The sequence below is a fragment of the Microtus pennsylvanicus genome, chromosome 2 (genome assembly GCF_037038515.1).
Source record: "Microtus pennsylvanicus isolate mMicPen1 chromosome 2, mMicPen1.hap1, whole genome shotgun sequence".
In the NCBI taxonomy this organism is placed as follows: Eukaryota; Metazoa; Chordata; class Mammalia; order Rodentia; family Cricetidae; genus Microtus; species Microtus pennsylvanicus.
The window spans coordinates 9962519-9981900 of NC_134580.1; the positions used below are offsets into that span (position 1 = coordinate 9962519).

Genomic DNA, 19382 nt, shown 5'->3' on the forward strand with positions numbered 1-19382 from the left:
GCAGCTCTCAGCAGCTAGGTTGTGGCTGCTAGCCACAGCTGCTGTGATGGTGCTAGTGCTGCAATTATGGTGGAATCGTGCAGGCAGGCAGCTGCAGCTGAAGCCAGGTGCATGGTTGGTGCAGGTACAAACACACGGATGGAGCTCCAGGGTATAATGGGCAGGCAGCTGCTTCTTACTGGGGCCCTGATGTGCAGCGAGTGAGCTTAGTCAGGTGCAATGAAAATATCATTTTGCACCCACCCACTGAGACAGTGGAGCTGATCTATTGGGAGCTCACCAAGGCCAGCTGGACTGTGACTAAAAAAGCATGGGATAAAACTGGACTCTCTGAACATGGCAAACAATGAGGGCTGATGAGAAGCCAAGGACAATGGCACGGGATTTTAATCCTACGCAATGTGCTGGCTTTGTGGGAGCCTAGCCAGTTTGGATGTTCACCTTCCTAGATATGGACAGAGGGGGGCGTACCTAGGACTTACCACAGGGCAGGGAACCCTAACTGCTCTTTGGACTGGAGAGGGAGGGGGAAAGGATTGGGAGGAGGGGGAGAAGGGTGGGAGGAGCGAGAGAAGGGTGGGAGGAGGGGGAGTGAAATGGGAGGCTGGGAGGAGTTGGAAACTTGTTTTTTTTCTTCCTTTTCTCAATAAAAAAATAAATTAAAAAAAAGAAAGCAATAAAATAAAAAGAAAATATCATCTGAAATTACACCTAAGGTGTGTCAGTATATGCCTTGTAGAGAATGGTCTCCCTTCCTTAAGATATCTAATTGTGTGTGTGTGTGTCTGTATGTGTGTGTGTATGTCTGTGTGTGTGTGCACGTGTGTTAAAATGAAAAGATGCCCAATCATACTACAAAAGCATTTGTTCAACTATGTTCATAGCAGCACTATTTGTAATAGCCAGAACTTGGAAACCTAGGTGTCCCTCAATAGAAGAATGGATAAAGAAGGTGTGGCACATATACACATTAGAGTACTACTCAGCGGTAAAAAACAATGACATCTTGAATTTTGCATGCAATGGATGGAAATAGAAAACACTCTACTGAGTAAGATAACCCAGATTTAAAAAGAGGAATATGGTATGTACTCACTCAGAAGTGGATTCTGGCCATAAACAAAGGACATGGAGCCTATAGTTCGTGATCCTATAGAAGCTAAAGAAGAAGGTGAACCCAAAGAAAAAGATATATTTATCCTCCTGGATATTGGAAGTATACAAGCTCGCGGGGCAAAAGTTTTGAGCATTGGGGTGAGGGGGGTTTTGGGAGAAGGGTCAATATAAGAGCAGGGAAGACGATATCTTATCTAAGGGAGCCATTTTAGGGTTGGCAAGAGACGTGGCTCTAATGGGGTTCCCAGGTGTACATGGGGATGTCCCCAGCTAGGTGCTTGGGCAGCAGAGGAGAGGGTGTGCCGCACACCGCATTCCCGCGTCTGTGCTCTGTGTCCTAGAACCCAGTTGGTCAGATTCGGGCAAGGGGCTGGAGGTTGAGAATACACACGCAGAGACGGACCAACACAAACAGAGACAGACCAACACACGGACCTCTCAACACTGGTTCAGAAAGCCCCTCTTTAATTAACACCATGGAGGCTTAAATACACCAAATACCAAAAGGTGAAAATCCCATCCTCTGATCCTTTAAGCTAGGCACAGCTTCTAGGAACTTCATTTAGAAGGTTCTAGCAGGGAAGAGCAGCAGAAGGCAAGGACTCATTAGTCCCAACATCCATCTGAAGGCCAGGACTCATTAGTCCCAACAAGGTTGGCTGAACTGGCCTTGACCTATAGTCACACTGATGAATATCTTGAATATTACCATGGAACCTCTGTCTGGCGATGGATGGAGATAGAGACAGAGACCCTAATCAGAGCATTGGACTGAGCTCCCAAGTCCAGTTGAAGAGCAGAAGAAGGGTGAAGATGAACAAGGAAGTCAGGACGGCAAGGGATTGGTCTACCCACTGAGACAGTGTGCCTGATTTAATCAGAGCTCACCAAGGCAAGTTGTAGTGGGACCTAATGAGCATGTGATCAAAATGAACTCTCTGAATGTGGCTGACAATGACACATCCCACAACTAGAGCTTTGGATGTTCAGTGTCCAAAAGGAGAGGCAGACGTGTGGAGAAGAGCAGAGGAGTGGATTCTGTACAGGTGCATGCGCATCAGCGTCCTCGGGAGCCACTGGGCTGCTGCGATGAGTTCAGTGAGTAGCCAGTGAGGAAAGGAACCTTTGGGACCCTGGTTCCCTTTGACAGGCTTCACAGGGACACCTCCCAGATGCCTCGGTTTATTCATTCCTCCTACGAGACACTAGCAGCATATGCCAGAACAGTCCATGTCCGTCAGCCAAAAGTCCCAAGGACACTCCTGCCAGAGTCAGGTGAGTCAGTCATGTGTTCTCCTCAGTGAGGGAGAAGGGTGACGCTAGCATCATGATATTACTGAAGGTGATGGGAGAAGCCACTGTAGGAGCTGGGCTTTGGTGAACTTGGTTGGAAGTGACCACACAACACTTCAATACATTTCCTCATGTTATGGTGACCCCAGCCATAAAATTGCCACTTCAGAACTCTCATTTTATGGCTGATTTGAGTCTTTGGGTTTTTTTTTTTCGTTTTTTTGAGACAGGACTTCTCTGTGTAGCTTTAGAGCCTGTCCTGGAACTCTCTCTGTAGATCATGCTGGCCTCAAAATCACTGAGATCTTCCTGCCTTTGCCTCTTGAGTCTAGGATTAAAGCCATGTACCACCTATGCCTGACCAGTTATAAATCTTACTGTAAACATCTGATATATCCAATGGTCTTAGGAGACCCCTATAAAAGGTTTGTTTAACTTCTGAATATACAGTGTCTGCTTTAGAAAGTGAGAGATGGATCCACATACACGTGTCTCCATAAATCCTATCTCTACTGAGAGACAGTGGAGAGGGGACGTCTTCAAAATGTCACTCTGTCTTGATGGTCAAAACATATCTCTTCATCTGTTATGATACAACGACAGGATGAAGCCTGTGACTAGGTAATTGGGAAGAATGAAGTTCTGTGTAGCTCATGGACCAGAGACTGGAGTCCGGGAACATGGCACCAGCTCTGCCTGGGATTCTGCATCACACACAGGATAGAGCAAGCATGAAGGCTCAGGGTTCCCGTCATTTTCTTCATTCTTTATTTTATTGTTTAAGCGTTATATTAACATCTATAAGTCATGTATAATAGTCGATTTTATTATTACATTTTTATCCATGTTTTTAATACATTTTGATCAAATTCAGCACAATGACCCACTTAGGCCCCTCTTACACCCACTGACCCCTCCCTCTTACCAACTGGCCAAACTTCAACTTTCCTGTGTTGGTTTTGAGACAGGATTTCTCTGGGTAACAGCCCTGACTGCCCTAGAACTGGCATTGCAGACCAGGCTGGCCTTGAACTCAATAAGATCCACCTGCCTCTGCCTCTCAAATTCTGGGATTAAATGGGTGTGCAACTAGGTCCCTGCCCAAGATTGTGTGTGTGTGTGTGTGTGTGTGTGTGTGTGTGTGTGAGTGTTACTATTGTATCACTAGGGTTCACCTGAGACTTTACACCTAGCACCTCAGTTTTCGGGACTTGTTCTGCCTCTTTTGATGTTCACACATGTAGAATTGTGATACCTTCTTGAATGATGTTTCCCATAATCAGAGGCCATCTCTATCCTTTTATAGTCGTTTCTGTTTGAAGTCTTGTGGAAGGACGCTTAAAAGAAGTCCCACACTAGCTCAGAATTGAGAAATAGATGGTTATTTATTTAGGGGGAAACTAACAAATCAGAATCCTCTGCTTGAACGGAGAACAGAGACCGAATCCAGAAACTGGAAAGAATGGCCGGAAAAGAGGCTGGACGCAGGCCCTGCATTACCATATATAGTGGAAGAGGCCACACCCCAGTGGGCAGGTAACCACAAGCTGGAAGACTTCCCACAGCACCTCCCCCTCTTGTTTAAATAAGAGAGTTCTAAGCATAATACATAATTATATACAATAAGAACAAATATATTTAATAATTATTCTATCCTAACTAGTCTTGTATAATAAATAATAAAAACTAAGTCTTGTATAATAAATAACGTGGCAAAGTCATGAGACCAAAGCAACTACAACTATCTAGTCTTCAACGCCATCGAAGATCCGAGAAAGAAAATAATATTACTACAGTAAGCAGGAAGTGCAATCAAGCAACTTTCATAATTTCCCTGGGGAGGGGGGAATAAGGACAAACATGCTTTCTGATGGTATCTTTCTCTTTTACTTCTCTTGAAAAAAAAAATCCTCTCTGAAAATCTCTCTTGCTCTTCTACATCGTTTTCCACAGCTCTCTATGTAGCTCTACACAGCCTCTCCACAATTCAAATTCTGAAAAATTATATGTTACCTTTCCAGGGCCGGACTCATTCTCATAATACAAGATAAGTTAGAGTTTCTCTTAGGCTAGGGAGGTCACATTAACTGTCCAGTGTGGAACACATGGCTATGTACATGGCTCTACATTGGTGAGGGTCCCAGACAGAAAGTGTCATTGAAATTCAGGACTTAAACAATAACCAGTTAGCCGAACCTTGCGTGGTAGTGAGTATGTCCATGAGGTCTATTACTATTGGCTACCAAAGTTGCTTCAAGTCTGACTTGAATCAGTAATAAACACCTGGGAATTCCCCTTGTGTATTCATTGCCAGGGGCAACCAGTTGCTTTGAATTTGTTCTGAAGTCTAAAATTAGCTGTTCTTGTGATTGAAAATATAGTTACTTTCCTATGTCAGTCTGAACAATGTAAAATATCTTAGCATTATTTCTATTTATCAAAATCATCTCAGGTTACGCAGAAATCATCATCCTGACCATCCACAGCTGTATGTGTGTTCAATATATGGAATATACACATGAGAGAAACACACAAGCAGAGACAAAACACCCATTCAGTTCTCAGGGAAGGAATGCAGTTCTCAGGGAAGAAACGAAGTGGTACAAGAGAGAAATTACAGACACAAGCAACTGGTCATGTATATTCAATGACTCCATGGCCTTCCCAAGTGGGTCTCCCCATGAGAGTCATTCATCTTGTGGGTTGACCTAGTGAACACTACTTGTCACCTACTGTATGCTCCCATGGCCCCCTTCAGACCCTTAGACATGAGGACCATGTGCCAAAGAGAGCTGGGAGAATGGGCAAAAGGGATAATGAGATGGAATCTTGGGTGACTCCACACTTGCCTAGCAGCATCTGCAATGTGGGTCTCAGTCTTCCGTGTTCCTATAGGGCTGTGGACATCCATACTTCCCAAGCATGCAACACCCTGTATCCTCAGCGCTGAGATGGAGGAAGGCTCTCTTGGTCAGCTCTGAACCTGCCTTGGACCTCACCCTTCTTCCCTTCTTGGATGACTGTCCCCTGTGTAGATGCTTTCAGGGATCTCTGACGGTGTCTGCCCTGACCTGCTCTTGGAAGTTGAGGCAGGGAACCTCTTTCCTCAGCTGTGCTGAGCTCTACAGATAAGGCTCTTCCTACTCTTGATTCTGCCTTTTCATCAGCATGACTTTAGCTTAGTAGAGGAAACCACAGTGAGAGTCAGGACCATGTAAATGTATCCTGAGCCACAGGCCAAACATGGTGAGGAATGGGTTGGAATATTCATAGACTTTTAACAGTCAGGATGGGGCTACTGACTCTTAAGTCAGGGGTCAAGACAACCCCATCTTGCCATCTCTAACTCTGACAACACGAGCAGATCTCGTCCCACCTGGCGATCCTGAAGATCTTCCAGGGAACTGTTCACATCAACAGTGACATCACAAGACAGTCTTGCAAACATTTGCCAGCTCTGAGTTGTCTAGAGGAAACTTCAGCCAATGAAATGTGATCTGAATCCAATTGAAGGTAACCTATTTCTATGCTGTATGAATATTAACCTTCCCATATGCAGGGGGGGATTAGCACAAAGGAGTCAGGCCACCAAGTTTAACCTACCCTATTCAGAACTCTAGAGAAGAGGGTTGTCTCAGACCAACGGGACCAGGCATGTTGTTACCTGTATCAGAGAGCATCGACCTTTAAAGTAGCCTTTCTTTGTGTAGGGACCTTAAAGGAGACAGGAATCTTCCATATGAACATTGACATCATGACTGGTGTAATCATCTGAGGAACTAAAACAGACAAATCCCCCGGACCATAAACATAGAAAAGGCAATTTCATGCCATACCGACAGCCCATTCTGAACCAGTCTGTTTCCCCAGAAGAAGTGAAATCCTTAAGCTCTCAAGGATTTCATGTGATTCTCATCCTTGAGGCTTTGAGATGCATCAGGACCCTTCAAACACCATGATATTGTTGTCCTGTGGTGAAGGGAAGTGAGGAGACCCGTGTCTAGAGGAGCCAGTGAGACAACATTACACAGGCTCAATGTGTCAGTGCAGGGGTCCATCTTGGCCTGACTTCAGCTGTTTTGAGTCCAACGATCAAGAGCCACCACAAGAAATACCAACCTGCTCTGCCTGCATGGGCCCCTGCCGTTGCAGTGGACTGTAGGTGTTTGTGAGGGGTCCCAAGTGCTGCCTGTGCAGGAACCAAACCTGACATTGGTGGCATTAGCTCAGACTAGAACAGACACTTTCTGACTCTGGTTAATGCCAGGATTATCCTGCTCACCACTCCTCCCTCTGAGAGTTGTGGCAGCCCCTGAGCCTCCTACCTTCCTCATCCTGGTGTTTGCCCATATCTTCCTACTTCAGATCAGTCTGATTTATCCTGACCGCCTTTGTCTTTGGTCCCATGCCACCTTCTTCTGCTGTCATTGACTGCTATATACTCCATTTTCTAGACCACAGTTAATATTTATTGAACACAAATTATAGAAGACAAGAGGACAAAATCCAGGTTATCTAGACACTATCTTGGCCATCACACCTTCCCACAGTATGAGAGGAAACTGAGGGTCACAGACTGAGTCTCTTGTCACAAACCTGTTGACCCCAAACAATACTTTGTTTGACATCTCATGTACATCTGCCTTGACTCTCTATCTCCAAAGACCCAATAATGACACAGCACAGCATAGACATTCACTTTGATGCCATTGGTCTCTCTGGTGACCCTGTCCCCTTGGAGGGTTGACTACTTCTCAAGAACTCCATCTTTTCTCTTGTCACCACCCCCATCCTCAACATCATCTACATCCCCATCATCATCACCATCACTATCACTATCCAGACATTACTTCCTAGAAGACACAAGCGTGTGGTGATCCTGCTGATGCTGGGAAGAATCACCTAGTGGTCATAGGGACCCTGCCCTCAGGGAACGGGATGTGGTCCCCTGCTCTGGCTTCAGCTTCCACTCTGGCTTTCTCCCATCTTCAGCCATCCAGGTTTCCTAGGTTCTCATGGCTTGTTCCTGTACTGCTCTCCATATCAGACCCTCTGTATTGCAGTCCTAGTCCCATTCTCTAGGAATTCTGGCCCCTTATTTTAGACTTCAGTTCTCATCTTCTTAAAGCACTGCATTGACCTTGCTCTGCTCAGACAGAGAAATAGAAACCACTCAACCCTCAGGTCAATAGACTTGATCATGCCTTATTTCCCTTGTAATGGTATGTTCCCCCCCCCCCCTTGTGTTCATCCCTATACATGTCATTTCCCCTGAACTCTTAACTGCTTGGTGGAGGGGTCACTGAGGCTAGAATGACTGTAGATCCTTGTGGTGCTGCTCAAATTCACGCAACCTCTCTTCTAGATTGTTAGCCACCTCCCGTAGCGCTCCTCCTGACTTTGTCTTTGCCCCATTGTGTAAATCTATGGAGTCAGTCACAAGGTTATACACATCAAATCCAAATAGTGAAACATTACCGACTCCTTTTCCAATCCTGGCTAGTCTGGTTCCTCGGGGAATATTGTGTGGGATGAGATTCCTCAACTGCCTAGTACCTCCTCTGAACGTTGTAAAGTTCCTGATTCTGCCTGTCCCAATGACTTTAATATGATCCCTGAGGGTTTTCCAGGCACAGATTAACTCCACACCCTTACTACTAACTTTGAATGTGATCAAAGGCATGATCTTCAAAATTCTGTTCACTATGTCCATGATGGCTCCAACCAGGTGCCTGGCTTCACTTTCATCTGCCATTGTGATGGATTCTTCCACAATGCTAGTGGTGAGACCAGTCGCAGCTGATGCTGCTCCTAAACCTGCTGCTGCGAGAGCCAGAGAGGCCCCTGCTGTGAAGGGTGCCAGAACTAATCCAGCGATTGTGGCTGCGATGCTGGTGGAGCCGGACACCACATTGGAGATGGTGCAGCCCTTGTGCACCTCGTCAAGATGGTCAGCCAGAGCTCGGAGCTTCCTGATGTGTTCTTCAAGTTTCATTTTCAACTCAGGAAATTCCTTCAGAAAATTTTTTTTCTGCTGCCTCTTTTCTGTTTCATCATTTTCATCTGCGGGCTCCCGGGCTAAATGCTGCTTCAGTGCATCACGCAGGGCAGCTTCCTCCTCGCTGTGACAGAAGAGATCAAGTTCATGAATAAAACAGTTACTTTTTGAATGTTAAAGCCTTGTTCAAACCTCACTTTCATGCCACAGACCCAGCAGGAGTAACGCAGCAGAGATCTGTAATCTGCCCTCTACCTGGATCATCTGTTACAGCATAGATGTCCAGGGCCTTAGTCCATAGGGGTCAGTGTGTGAAGTCAGGACACTTGACAAAATTAGAGGCACTGATAAAATGATTTCACTCAAGGTCAAGCCAATGTCATCGCTATTGTGGTAGCCCTGTTGATGAGTGCCGCACATGGACTTAGAGCCATTACTCTTTTAGTCAGAGAACTGTGCGTGTTGTATGGAATTCCCCTTTCCCCAGAGTCTCCTCTCTGTCCCTGGTTGCCCTGAAGTCATCGGCACCCCATGCAGTATTGAGCTTGCAGGAATGCCTGTGTTTGTCTGGGAGGTCTGCAATGGACCATTCACAGGGCAAGCCAAGTGTGGATTTCTCAATCTGAATGAATTCCAAACCTAATGTCTCAAAACTCCACATCTGTCCTCATGGGACAATACACAGCGACAGCACAACTGATTATAAAGAATTACAGAAACTCCTCCATCTCCTGTACACTGTCAGCATCCAGGCAGATTCAGGTTCCATCTGTGATATACTTTACTAAATATCTGCAGGTGTTTCAAAGTTTGGAAAATGCAGGGTCTGAGATGCATCTGTTCCCAAGAATTTCCTATGAACATGCTCAACCTGAAAGATGTGGGAACTTTGGTGCCATTTCTGATATGCAGAGGAACTGGAAGCCAAAACACTGACCTCAGGAAGATCCCCCTGAGGCCTGTGTCACCGGAATTGATTTCTTACTGATGTCCATATAGAGAAACTGTGGTCCTGCCCTCCTGACAGGTGTCTCTAAGTCCCCAGCTCTCTGTGTGTACAGTATGGCTCCATGTTTGTCCCTGAGGGCAACAGTCCTGAGCAGTGTTCTCCTGGCTTCTTTTTTTTCCATAGTTAAACATTCTTTTCTTTCATTTTTTTTAAAATTTATTTATTTATTAAGGATTTCTGCCTCCTCCCCGCCACTGCCTCCCTTTTCCCTCCCCCTCCCCCGATCAAGCTCCCCTCCCTCATCTGCTCGAAGAGCAATCAGGGTTCTCTGACCTGTGGGAAGTCCAAGGACCACCCACCTCTATCCAGGTCTAGTAAGGTGAGCATCCAAACTGCCTAGGCTCCCCCAAAACCAGTACGTGCAGTAGGATCAAAAACCCACTGCCATTGTTCTTGAGTTTTCAGTATTCCTCATTGTCCGCTATGTTCAGCTAGTCCGGATTTATCCCATGCTTTTTCAGTCCCAGGCCAGCTGGCCTTGGTGAGTTCCCGATAGAACATCCCCATTGTCTCAGTGTGTGAGTGCACCCCTCGCCGTCCTGAGTTCCTTGCTCGTGCTCCCTCTCCTTCTGCTCCTGATTTGGAACTTGAGATTTCTGTCCGGTGCTCCAATGTGGGTCTCTGTCTTGTCTCCTTTCATTGCCTGATGAAGGTTAATATTCATGAGGATGCCTATGTGTTTGTCTTTGGGTTCACCTTCTTATTTAGCTTCACTAGGAACATGAATTATAAGCTCAATGTCCTTTATTTATGGCTAGAAACCAAATATGAGTGAGTACATCCCATGTTCCTCTTTTTGGGTCTGGCTTACCTCACTCAGGATAGTGTTTTCTATTTCCATCCATTTGTATGCAAAATTCAAGAAGTCCTTGTTTTTTACTGCTGAGTAATACTCTAATATGTATATACTCCATAATTTCTTCATCCATTCTTCCGTTGAAGGGCATCTAGGTTGTTTCCAGGTTCTGTCTATTACAAACAATGCTGCTATGAACATAGTTGAGCATATACTTTTGTTGTATGATAGGGCCTCTCTTTGGTATATTCCCAGGAGTGGTATTGCTGGGTCCAGGGGTAGGTTGATCCCGAATTTCCTAAGAAACTGAAACACTGATTTCCAAAGTGGTTGCACAAGATTGCATTCCCACCAGCAATGGATGAGGGTACCCCTTCATCCACAGCCTCTCCAGCAAAGGCTATCATTGGAGTTTTTTATTTTAGCCATTCTGACCGGTGTAAGATGATATCTCAAAGTTGTTTTGATTTGCATTTCCCTGATCGCTAAGGACGTTGAGCATGACCTTAAGTGTCTTTTGGCCATTTGAAGTTCTTCTGTTGAGAATTCTCTGTTCAGCTCAGTGCCCCATTTTATAATTGGATTGATTAGCCTTTTACGGTCTAGTTTCTTGAGTTCTTTATATATTTTGGAGATCAGACCTTTGTCTGTTGCGGGGTTGGTGAAGATCTTCTCCCAGTAAGTGGGTTGCCTTTTTGTCTTAGTGACAGTGTCCTTTGCTTTACAGAGCTTCTCAGTCTCAGGAGGTCCCATTTATTCAATGATGCCCTTAATGTCTGTGCTGCTGGGGTTATATGTAGGAAGTGGTCTCCTGTGCCCATGTGGTGTAGAGTACTTCCCTTTTTCTCTTCTATCAGGTTCAGTGTGTTCGGACTGATATTGAGGTCTTTAATCCATTTGGACTTGAGTTTTGTGCATGGTGATAGATATGGATCTATTTTCATTCTTCTGCAGATTGACATCCAGTTTTGCCAGCACAATTTGTTGAAGATGCTCTCTTTTTTCCATTGTATACTTTTATCTCCTTTATCGAAAATGAGGTGTTCATAGGTTTGTGGGTTAAAGTCAGGGTCTTCTATTCGATTCCATTGGTCGACTTCTCGGTTTTTATGCCAATACCAAGCTGTTTTCAATACTGTAGCTCTGTAAGAGAGTTTGAAGTCAGGGATGGTAATGCCTCCAGACAATCCTTTATTGTATAAGATTGTTTTGGCTATCCTGGGTTTTTTTTGTTTTTCCATATAAAGTTGATTATTGTCTTCTCCAGATCTGTGAAGAATTTTGATGGGGATTGCATTGAATCTATAGATTGCTTTTGGTAGAATTGCCATTTTTACTATGTTGATCCTCCCAATCTAAGAGCAAGTGAGGTCCTTCCATTTTCTGGTGTCCTCTTCAATTTCTTTCTTCAAAGACTTATAGTTCTTGTCAAATAGATTCTCCTGGCTTCTTGGACCTACTTCAGGATGAAGGTTCATTCCGAGGGTGGGCTTCCAGGAGTGCACTAGTCATGTGATTTCCTGGTGTACAGTGGTCATGTGATTTTCTGGTGTGCAGTAGTCATGTGATTTTCTTGTGTGCAGTAGTTGTGTGATTTGTCACACACTCAATGCAAGACAACACTCCACACTGAGGAAAAGAAACTTGAAGCTTGAAGCTCTCTCATTTTCATCTGGTGGATGTTTCCATCGGCTCATTTTAACCCTCTGTGCTCCGTGGTCAACTGTTACTATGTGCCAACTGTCTTATATGTGCATTCTTTGTGTGGTTTTTGCAGTTTCTCAGTCCTGTTTGGATTAGAGTTGTCCTTCATTAATGGCTAGTGTCAAATATAAAAAGAAGGCTCACTGGGACTCTTTCCTCAGACTTTGTCATTTAGCTATTTTTGAGAATTTAAAATTAAACCCAAAACAAACCTTCAGAGCCACAAGAGACTTTCCAGATCCTTTTGTCTGCTATCTGCTTTCTGCAGATTACCAAATTCCTTTCCCTCCTTGACTGGATCTCACAAGGTGAGTGGCTGCCTGAGGTGACTGAGACAGGACAGCTGCTATTAGCCTTGACTCCACACTGACTCCCACCCCTCACTCACTCTTGACCAGGTCTAGTCAGAGCCCTGCAAACAGAGGTCACCATGGTAACAGATACTACAGCTACTGACAGGGTCACATTTGAACACAGCAAGGCCATGTGCAAATATACAAGGGGCCTGGAGATCACTAATAGTGACAAGCAGGCTGGACATCGACTGAAGCTGGACAAGGCAATAAGAGAAATATTGTCCTCTGAGATGGTGACATATGATCCCCTCAGACTGTCAAGTTCTGCAAACCGTCCTCCAACCACATTGCCTGTGGACTCTTGTCTCTAGCCACACATCCTTTCTGATATTCAGGGAGCCCTGTGTAGAACAGGATAGAGTCTGTAATACGACCTGAGAACTTCTAGGCACACACAGCATGTGGAGGGTGTGCCCAAACACAAAGCTGCACACACATAAAGCATGAGTTTGGGTCTGAGGAGATAAACACTCTTCTCCATCTTGATGTCCTCTGCTAGGCCTCTTCTCTGTGCCTCCAATTCCTCCATCCTTTCATCCCTGCTGTCCTTGCTTTCTTCCAACACATCCATTCTACGGTCACTCTAAGTCTTTCCTGGACCCTGGCTGAGACCCTGGTCCTGGTCTCTCTGTGCTTTGGGAAAGGGTGCTGGCACTTGGTTTCCCATCCCTGACCTGCTGCTTATCCCAGGCTATCATCATGTCCTATCAGCCTGCACTTTTATTCCTACTGAACATAGCTGAGGCTCCAGATCTCAGTAAGGACAGTCAGGGTCAACCCAGCTCTGTGCAGCTGCACTGTGGGCTCTCGGCCTCCTCAGCCCAGAGGAGGATCCTACTTTTGTCACAGCTCTTCACATGGGAGGAAAGTGACTGAGACAGAACCTGGGGACACAGCTAACCATGTTTACGTTTTTCTCAATTGTCTCACAATAAGATCTTGATTCCTCAGTCCTACAGGAGACTCCTGGCCCTGGCCTCTTCCCATGTCTAAAGTATCTCTCAGTGATCACTTTCAGGGGCACCCACTGTGCACTGGTCACATGCTGAGAGCTGCACGCACATGATCTTATTTCCTCACATTGCAGTCTCATGGTGGTGACGCTCAGGAAGTGCTAACTAACTTGCCAAGGTCACAGAACTAGTAGATGGCAGAATCAGTCCTGACACCTTGAGCAACATCTTCAGTCAACCTGAGGAGATGTCCACCAGGGATAAAATAGTGGAAACATCCCTCCTGGATTGTTGAGAAGGAATATTGACAACCCCATCCCTGGGACTCCGTAGAGTGGGTATGCCTGCCCAGAAAGCCCTCATCCTCATGGTCTGTTGGGTAGTGCTGGGTGCACCATGCAGGTAACCTTGACAACTTTGCTGCCTCCACAAACGCCTTCCAGGTGTTATCGTCAGTTATCAACAGCTTCAAGTCATCTCTGCACAGTTTGTTCGTGATGATGGTAGTTATATTGTCCACGATGTTTAACAACACTATATACCAAAAAAAAAAGGGTGAGGTTAGAGGGGAGCATGGAAGAGGTTAAATGGCAAGAAGCAGGAGGGGTGAGACGCCATGTTCCCGAGCATTTGTCTTAGGATTCTAATGGGGTCTCCTGGGTTGTATATTCAATTATGTTCCCTAAATTCATGTGTAAAAGCTCTTAGGCTCAACAACTGTGCTGGGATACAGAACCTTTAAGGAAGTAAAGTAATGAAGACCAAATGATGCTCTAAATATAGAGCGCTCCTCAGTGGGAGTGGTGTCCTTGTGACAGTGAGATACCCGAGGTCTGTTCTCTGTCATCTCTCTGTCATTTCATTATCTATCATATGTTCACACGGTTGTCTCTGTGTCCACCCACCTCTCTGTCTATGTCTATGCATACAGAGGAGACACCATGTACACATGTAGTGACCCTTCTGCCTCTGCACAGCAAGAAGAGGATGTTTATTGGGACCAAATTTCCACATATTCTTTATAGATATGGGCTTCCATTGCAGAGGGAATTGACCGACCTTTTGTCCTTTTGTTGAATTCCTTTTTGTGCTCACCACCAGTTTCTAACACGTCAAAAACTGTGGTACCCGCTCCTTCAGTTGTGACTTTCAAGCCAAGTAGGTTCTCTATTTGCTCATTGTGTCAATAGCAGAATTTTAAAAAATATGGAATTAACATCAGTGTCTATTGAACATGGAGTGACTCGGATTGTTTCCTGACGTAGGGAGCTCTGACACCATGGAGCATGCATTCCTCACTACTTGACTCTTGCATCTTTCATGACTCCACAGCCAGTACCCACAAACAGTATTGCTAGGTTTGGCTGTCAGCTTGGGATGGACCCTTGCCCATTCAACCACATTAGCAGCATCTTTGAACATTGAAGCAATGGCTTTCCAGGACCAAGAAAGCTCTGGGCTTTCTCCATCCTTAAGCTGGAGACTAGCTGGCATCCTCCCACTGTTCCACCACAGGGCAGGAGCCTCCAGTTAGTCTCCCAATCTCATTGACAGTCATAGCTACTCGGTGACATTGAGCCTCTTAGTGCTCCTTTTGTCTCCAGTGCAAAATTTCCAAACGTTTGTCATTTTTTACTGCCCCACCTGCTCTTTCACTGTAGATCTGTGTAAGGAGTCACCATTCCACAGACTCAATATTATGATGCCTTGACCTTTCCCCCAACAAGAAAATTAGTTCATTGTTTTTAATTTAGCCTTTTGTAAATTCTCAGAATATGGATAGAATATACTTAGGTTCTTTGTCAAAATGTCATAGGAATGACTTCTGTCCCAGTTGTCAATAAAGTCCTTGCATCCCTCTGAAATAGCATGAGCCAGAATCCCCACTTCTGCATTGCTCTCAGCACGACTGTCTTCCACGATCTTGCCAAACTGACCCATTGGGCTCTGCTTACAGTATTCAACTGCATGTCTAGTCCAATGTTCCAAAGTCTCCCACATTCCTCACATATAATATCAATCAATACAGCAAATATTTACTGTATATATCACACATTTACATGTTTGTGAGTGTGTCTGTGTGTGTGCACAGATAAAAGGAAAGAGAGAAAGAAAGATAGATATAGATAGGTAGATAGATAGATCAATAGATTGATCGATCAATAGGTAGACAGAGAGGTGGTGGTGGAGAGTTTTTCACGGCATGGGCTCATTCTCTGGTGCCAACACTGTACTGTTACTTTTCTGTTACTGAGATAAAGCACTATGACACAAATGCACGAATGAAGATCCATTTGGCCTCCAGCTCCACAGGGTTAGATGTCCAGAGTGGCAGTGAAGGGACAGAAGCCGGTGCTGGAAACCGAGAGATCTTCTATACCTAAGATGCATAGAATGTACTGGAAGGGGCAAAGGTTAAAAACTCTATTTTATTTTATTTTGTTCATTTTTGAGACAGTGTCTCACTATGTAACACTGGCTGACCTGGAACTTGATGGGGAATCTCAACCAATCACCTTGTTTGGGGGGAGTGTTTGCCCGGGGCCCCAAATAGCCTATAAAACCATCCATGTGTGCCTGTTTGCCCCTTTTTTTACTGCTCGTCGCTGGAACCCTGGTTTCGTAAGCTGTCCTCTTCTTCCTCTTAATAAAGGTGATATTAAAGCTAGCCTGGTTAATTCTATTTGCGGGTTGTTTACGCCCCTAAAGGAACTCACTGTGTAGAGCAGTTTGACATCAACTCACAGAGACCCACCTACCTCAGACTCCCTAGTGTTGAGATTAAGACTTGAATTTTACAGTCAGCTGAGCTATAAACTCTAAAGGCACACACACAGGGATAAACTTCCTCCAGTAAGGCTCCATGTGCCATGAGTTCCATAACCTCCCCAAATGGCAACACCAACTGGAGACCAAGTATTCAAATCCATGAGCCTCGGGGGAATCTTTTAGTAAGAACAGGCAGCACACTCATACACACAATCACCACACATAGGTGGACCACTAAGACCAAAGGGACCGGATGTGGATAAGTAATAGGTGCAGTATTTTTCCTGTTTTGGAGTCTTTGTGAACTGGAGGCAGTCAGAGAGGTAGAACTTAGCTACCTGACATAGTCACGAGGGCGTCTGGGTCCTCAGCACCAGCTCTGGGATTTCAGGTAGGTTTTCCTTACAGCTCTTCACGTGTCCAGGCTGCGGGGAGGAGAAAGAAACACCAGTAAGAAGTGTAAGATGCAATGGGACAGCTGAGTGAAGTCAGGAGGGAGGGGCCAGAGGCCCAGTGGTTCCACCAGAGTGGGAGTAAAGGACCAAAGGACTGACATCCAGAGTACTTCTCAACCAGTAGGCTCTGCACTGCTGCTTACAGATGCCAGTCATCTGGTCTACCTTGTCCTCTCATCTTGGCCTTGCCAGAGCCCTCTTATCCTGCCAGTGTCCAAGGGGGATGTCACCAAGTAAGGACATAGCAATGAAGAAAAGCAATATGCAATCTACACATAGGAGAAATGGGAAGGGATGGTCTGCCAAATATTTGGTGGGAACACATGTGAATTAATGTTAATGGAAAAGATTTATTGTATGTTTGTGATACACAAGGCTCCTCATACACACCTCATTAGAGGACCACCATCCTCCGTGAGATGGGGACTCCTGTGAACCCCATTTTACAGTGGAGGGAATATCATAAGAGTTTGTTGACATCTCTCAATATTTCACAATAATACTGGACCAGGGATTTGACCCCAAGTTGTTCTGATGGCACCCCATCATTTAGGTATGATTCTCTACTCTCTAAGGCACACAGCATCTCCTCCCCTCCCTATGTGACTGTGAGGGCCTTCTCACCTATATCAGGGCCTGTGTTCTTGAATGGTTAAATTTACAGATGCCACAGTGATCTCCCAAAGTTCATACCCTCCTTGTTCTGCAGGATCCTGTATCCTACCATGCCTGGAGTCCTATTAGTCCCTGCCCCTGAAAGGGCCCATGCAGTCCTCTGCTTTCTTCTCTAAACGTTCACCCTTAGGCAGCTCCTAATCATCGTGTGAAATGAACACTCTCTTGAAAAAAAATTTTTGCACTGCAGATTGATTCCTGTAAGATGTTTCTAGAAGAAAAATGACTGGATCACAGAGCTTCAACATTTAACTTTTTCATAGCCTGAGGCTCAATGTTGCATCAACAATGTGTGAGAAGCCACTTTCCCTTGGGCAGTGCACAAGGGTGGACATTCTCCCTAGACTACTAGTGGACAGTAGCCTGAAATAGCAGATCTGATTGCACAGGGGTTAGGCAAAGTTCTGGGGAGGCTGAGGCAAGGTGGCTGCTGGCAGTTTGAGGACAGCTGAGGCTTCACACGGAGACCTTAGTTTTTTGTTTTGATTTTTTGAGACAGGGTTTCTCCATAGCTTTTGAGACCTTAGTTTTAATTAACAACAAACACCAATGGTGTCTGGGGCTAGGGCTACTTTTTGGTGGTGGAACCCCTCAGTGTGTATGAGACTCTGGGCATCATCCCTAGTGCTACAAATGGATACGATAAATAGCTCCTATCTGCAGGTTTGTCCAGACCCTCCCAGCCCTGGGTAACCTATAACTAAGGGCACTTCTCCACATTACACTTGCCACCTGCCCCACCCCAATTCCTCCTCCAGGACCAGTGGATTTGGCATGATCCTTGTTGCAGCCCTGTGCTGCGAAGCAGAACAAACTATGCAGCCTTCTCTCTAGGGCTCAGCAAGGGTTCCACAAGCACTCCATATCTAAAGCAAGGGGACAGCAGAGAGTGTCCCTGGAGATACTGTGGGGCCAGAGCAGCTCATATTGTCCAAATTATGAAGGAAGAACTGACTGTTGAACCATAAGGAAGATGACCATCAAACCAGGAAACACAAGCACCAGGAAGTGCTCTGCTTCCCTGGGACAGAACAATGAGAAATGATAGCCAGAAAGTAGGTAACCATAGAGACCCACGGGACAGAGGTGAGACGCATGGCTTACTTATTTAGCTAGGTCTGACCCCTGAGTGTGCATGTGTCACAGGTCTGCTCCATTTTCCTTTTTTTTTTGGTAATAGGGTCTCACTATGTAGCCTCCAGTACCCTGCAACTCAATGTATAGATGAGGCTGGCCTTGAACTCAAAGCCCCTACCTCCTAAATGCTGGATTAAAAGTACGTACCTCTCATGCCCAGCTGTCTGTCTTATTTACTCAAATACACAGGACAGAGCCTGCCATTCCCCATCCCGCACAGGCTGAGCAGAGAACAGGTGAGGCCCAGAGGACACAAGGCTGCCATCCACTGCTCAGCCTCCTTTCCAGGATCCTGGTCAAGCCACTCTCCACTGAGTGTGTCTCCTGCAGCCTTAGTTTACACTCAGAGACTGCCATAGATTAGGGTCTCAGAGAAAGGTTGGGTGAGAGATCTCCCATTCCCCCCAGCAACCAGAAAGGGCTCCTTGTATCTCAGAAGGCAGCCTTTGCCCCCATGAGCTTTAGAACCAGCCCTCCAGAGACAGCTTAATTACCAGTCCCCTAAGATGGGCAGGCTTAGGTCCCTGCCCTTCTCTATCTTTTTGTTTCCTCCATTTCACAATGGAGTGGGCACCCACACCAGACACCTTTCTTCTGCAGTTCCCTGTCATGCCCCAAACATTCTGTTATCCAAGGGGAACCCTTGAAGATCAGTGATCCCATTTGATGCGTTCCCCAACCTCTTGGGCTTAGGAAGAACAGTCAGACCCGACTCGGATGTAATTACAGATTCACTGCCCTTGAGTGCATCTGTAAAATGGTCCATCACATCATCTAGAGCTGCAGTGAAGATGAGCACTGAGGGAACTGCACACCTTCCCATACTTACCGAGGAGTCTTGATCTCCCAAGCTGAGCAGGACTCAGGTTTCAGCAGCATGGGTGCCTCTGCCTGTGCCTGTGATTATCGGACAAAGGTCAGAGCTCAAGGAAGGGTGAAAACCTCCTCTTCTGTGCAGCTCAGAAACAAGGGAAACTTCAGACACAGCTTTTGAGCTCCACCCTCACTGCACTTCCGTGTCCACCCTCTCACAGGAACAACCTCAGGCTTTCTAGATTCTTCTCTGCCCACCCATGCTGTTTGTAGGTTTTCCATGGTCTTTAAGAAAATAGAGTAGACCC

At 45.7% G+C, this 19382-nt stretch overlaps 1 protein-coding gene and 1 long non-coding RNA gene across 2 annotated transcripts; both read right to left on the reverse strand.

Annotated features, from left to right (window-relative positions):
- Positions 1–7717: 7717 nt before the first annotated feature.
- On the reverse strand, positions 7718–13176 carry LOC142842916 (apolipoprotein L3-like). The gene is made up of 2 exons (XM_075959459.1): positions 13157–13176; positions 7718–8531 (listed from the first exon to the last, which is right to left on the reverse strand). Exons 1-2 carry the CDS (start codon positions 13174–13176, stop codon positions 7718–7720), a joined length of 834 nt encoding a protein of 277 aa, XP_075815574.1.
- Positions 13177–13665: 489 nt separating this feature from the next.
- Positions 13666–19170, reverse strand: LOC142844700 (uncharacterized). Its single transcript, XR_012909763.1, has 3 exons — positions 19091–19170; positions 16333–16419; positions 13666–13759 (listed from the first exon to the last, which is right to left on the reverse strand). It is a non-coding gene; the product is annotated as an uncharacterized LOC142844700 (long non-coding RNA).
- Positions 19171–19382: the final 212 nt, after the last annotated feature.

Excerpts from the sequence above, each read along its gene's own strand:
- LOC142842916 (XM_075959459.1), bottom strand. The coding sequence starts at position 13,176 with ATGGTTAGCTGTGTCCCCAG. Across the intron at positions 8,532-13,156 it reads ATGGTTAGCTGTGTCCCCAG|CGAGGAGGAAGCTGCCCTGC; the intron begins GTTCTGTCTCAG and ends CTTCTGTCACAG.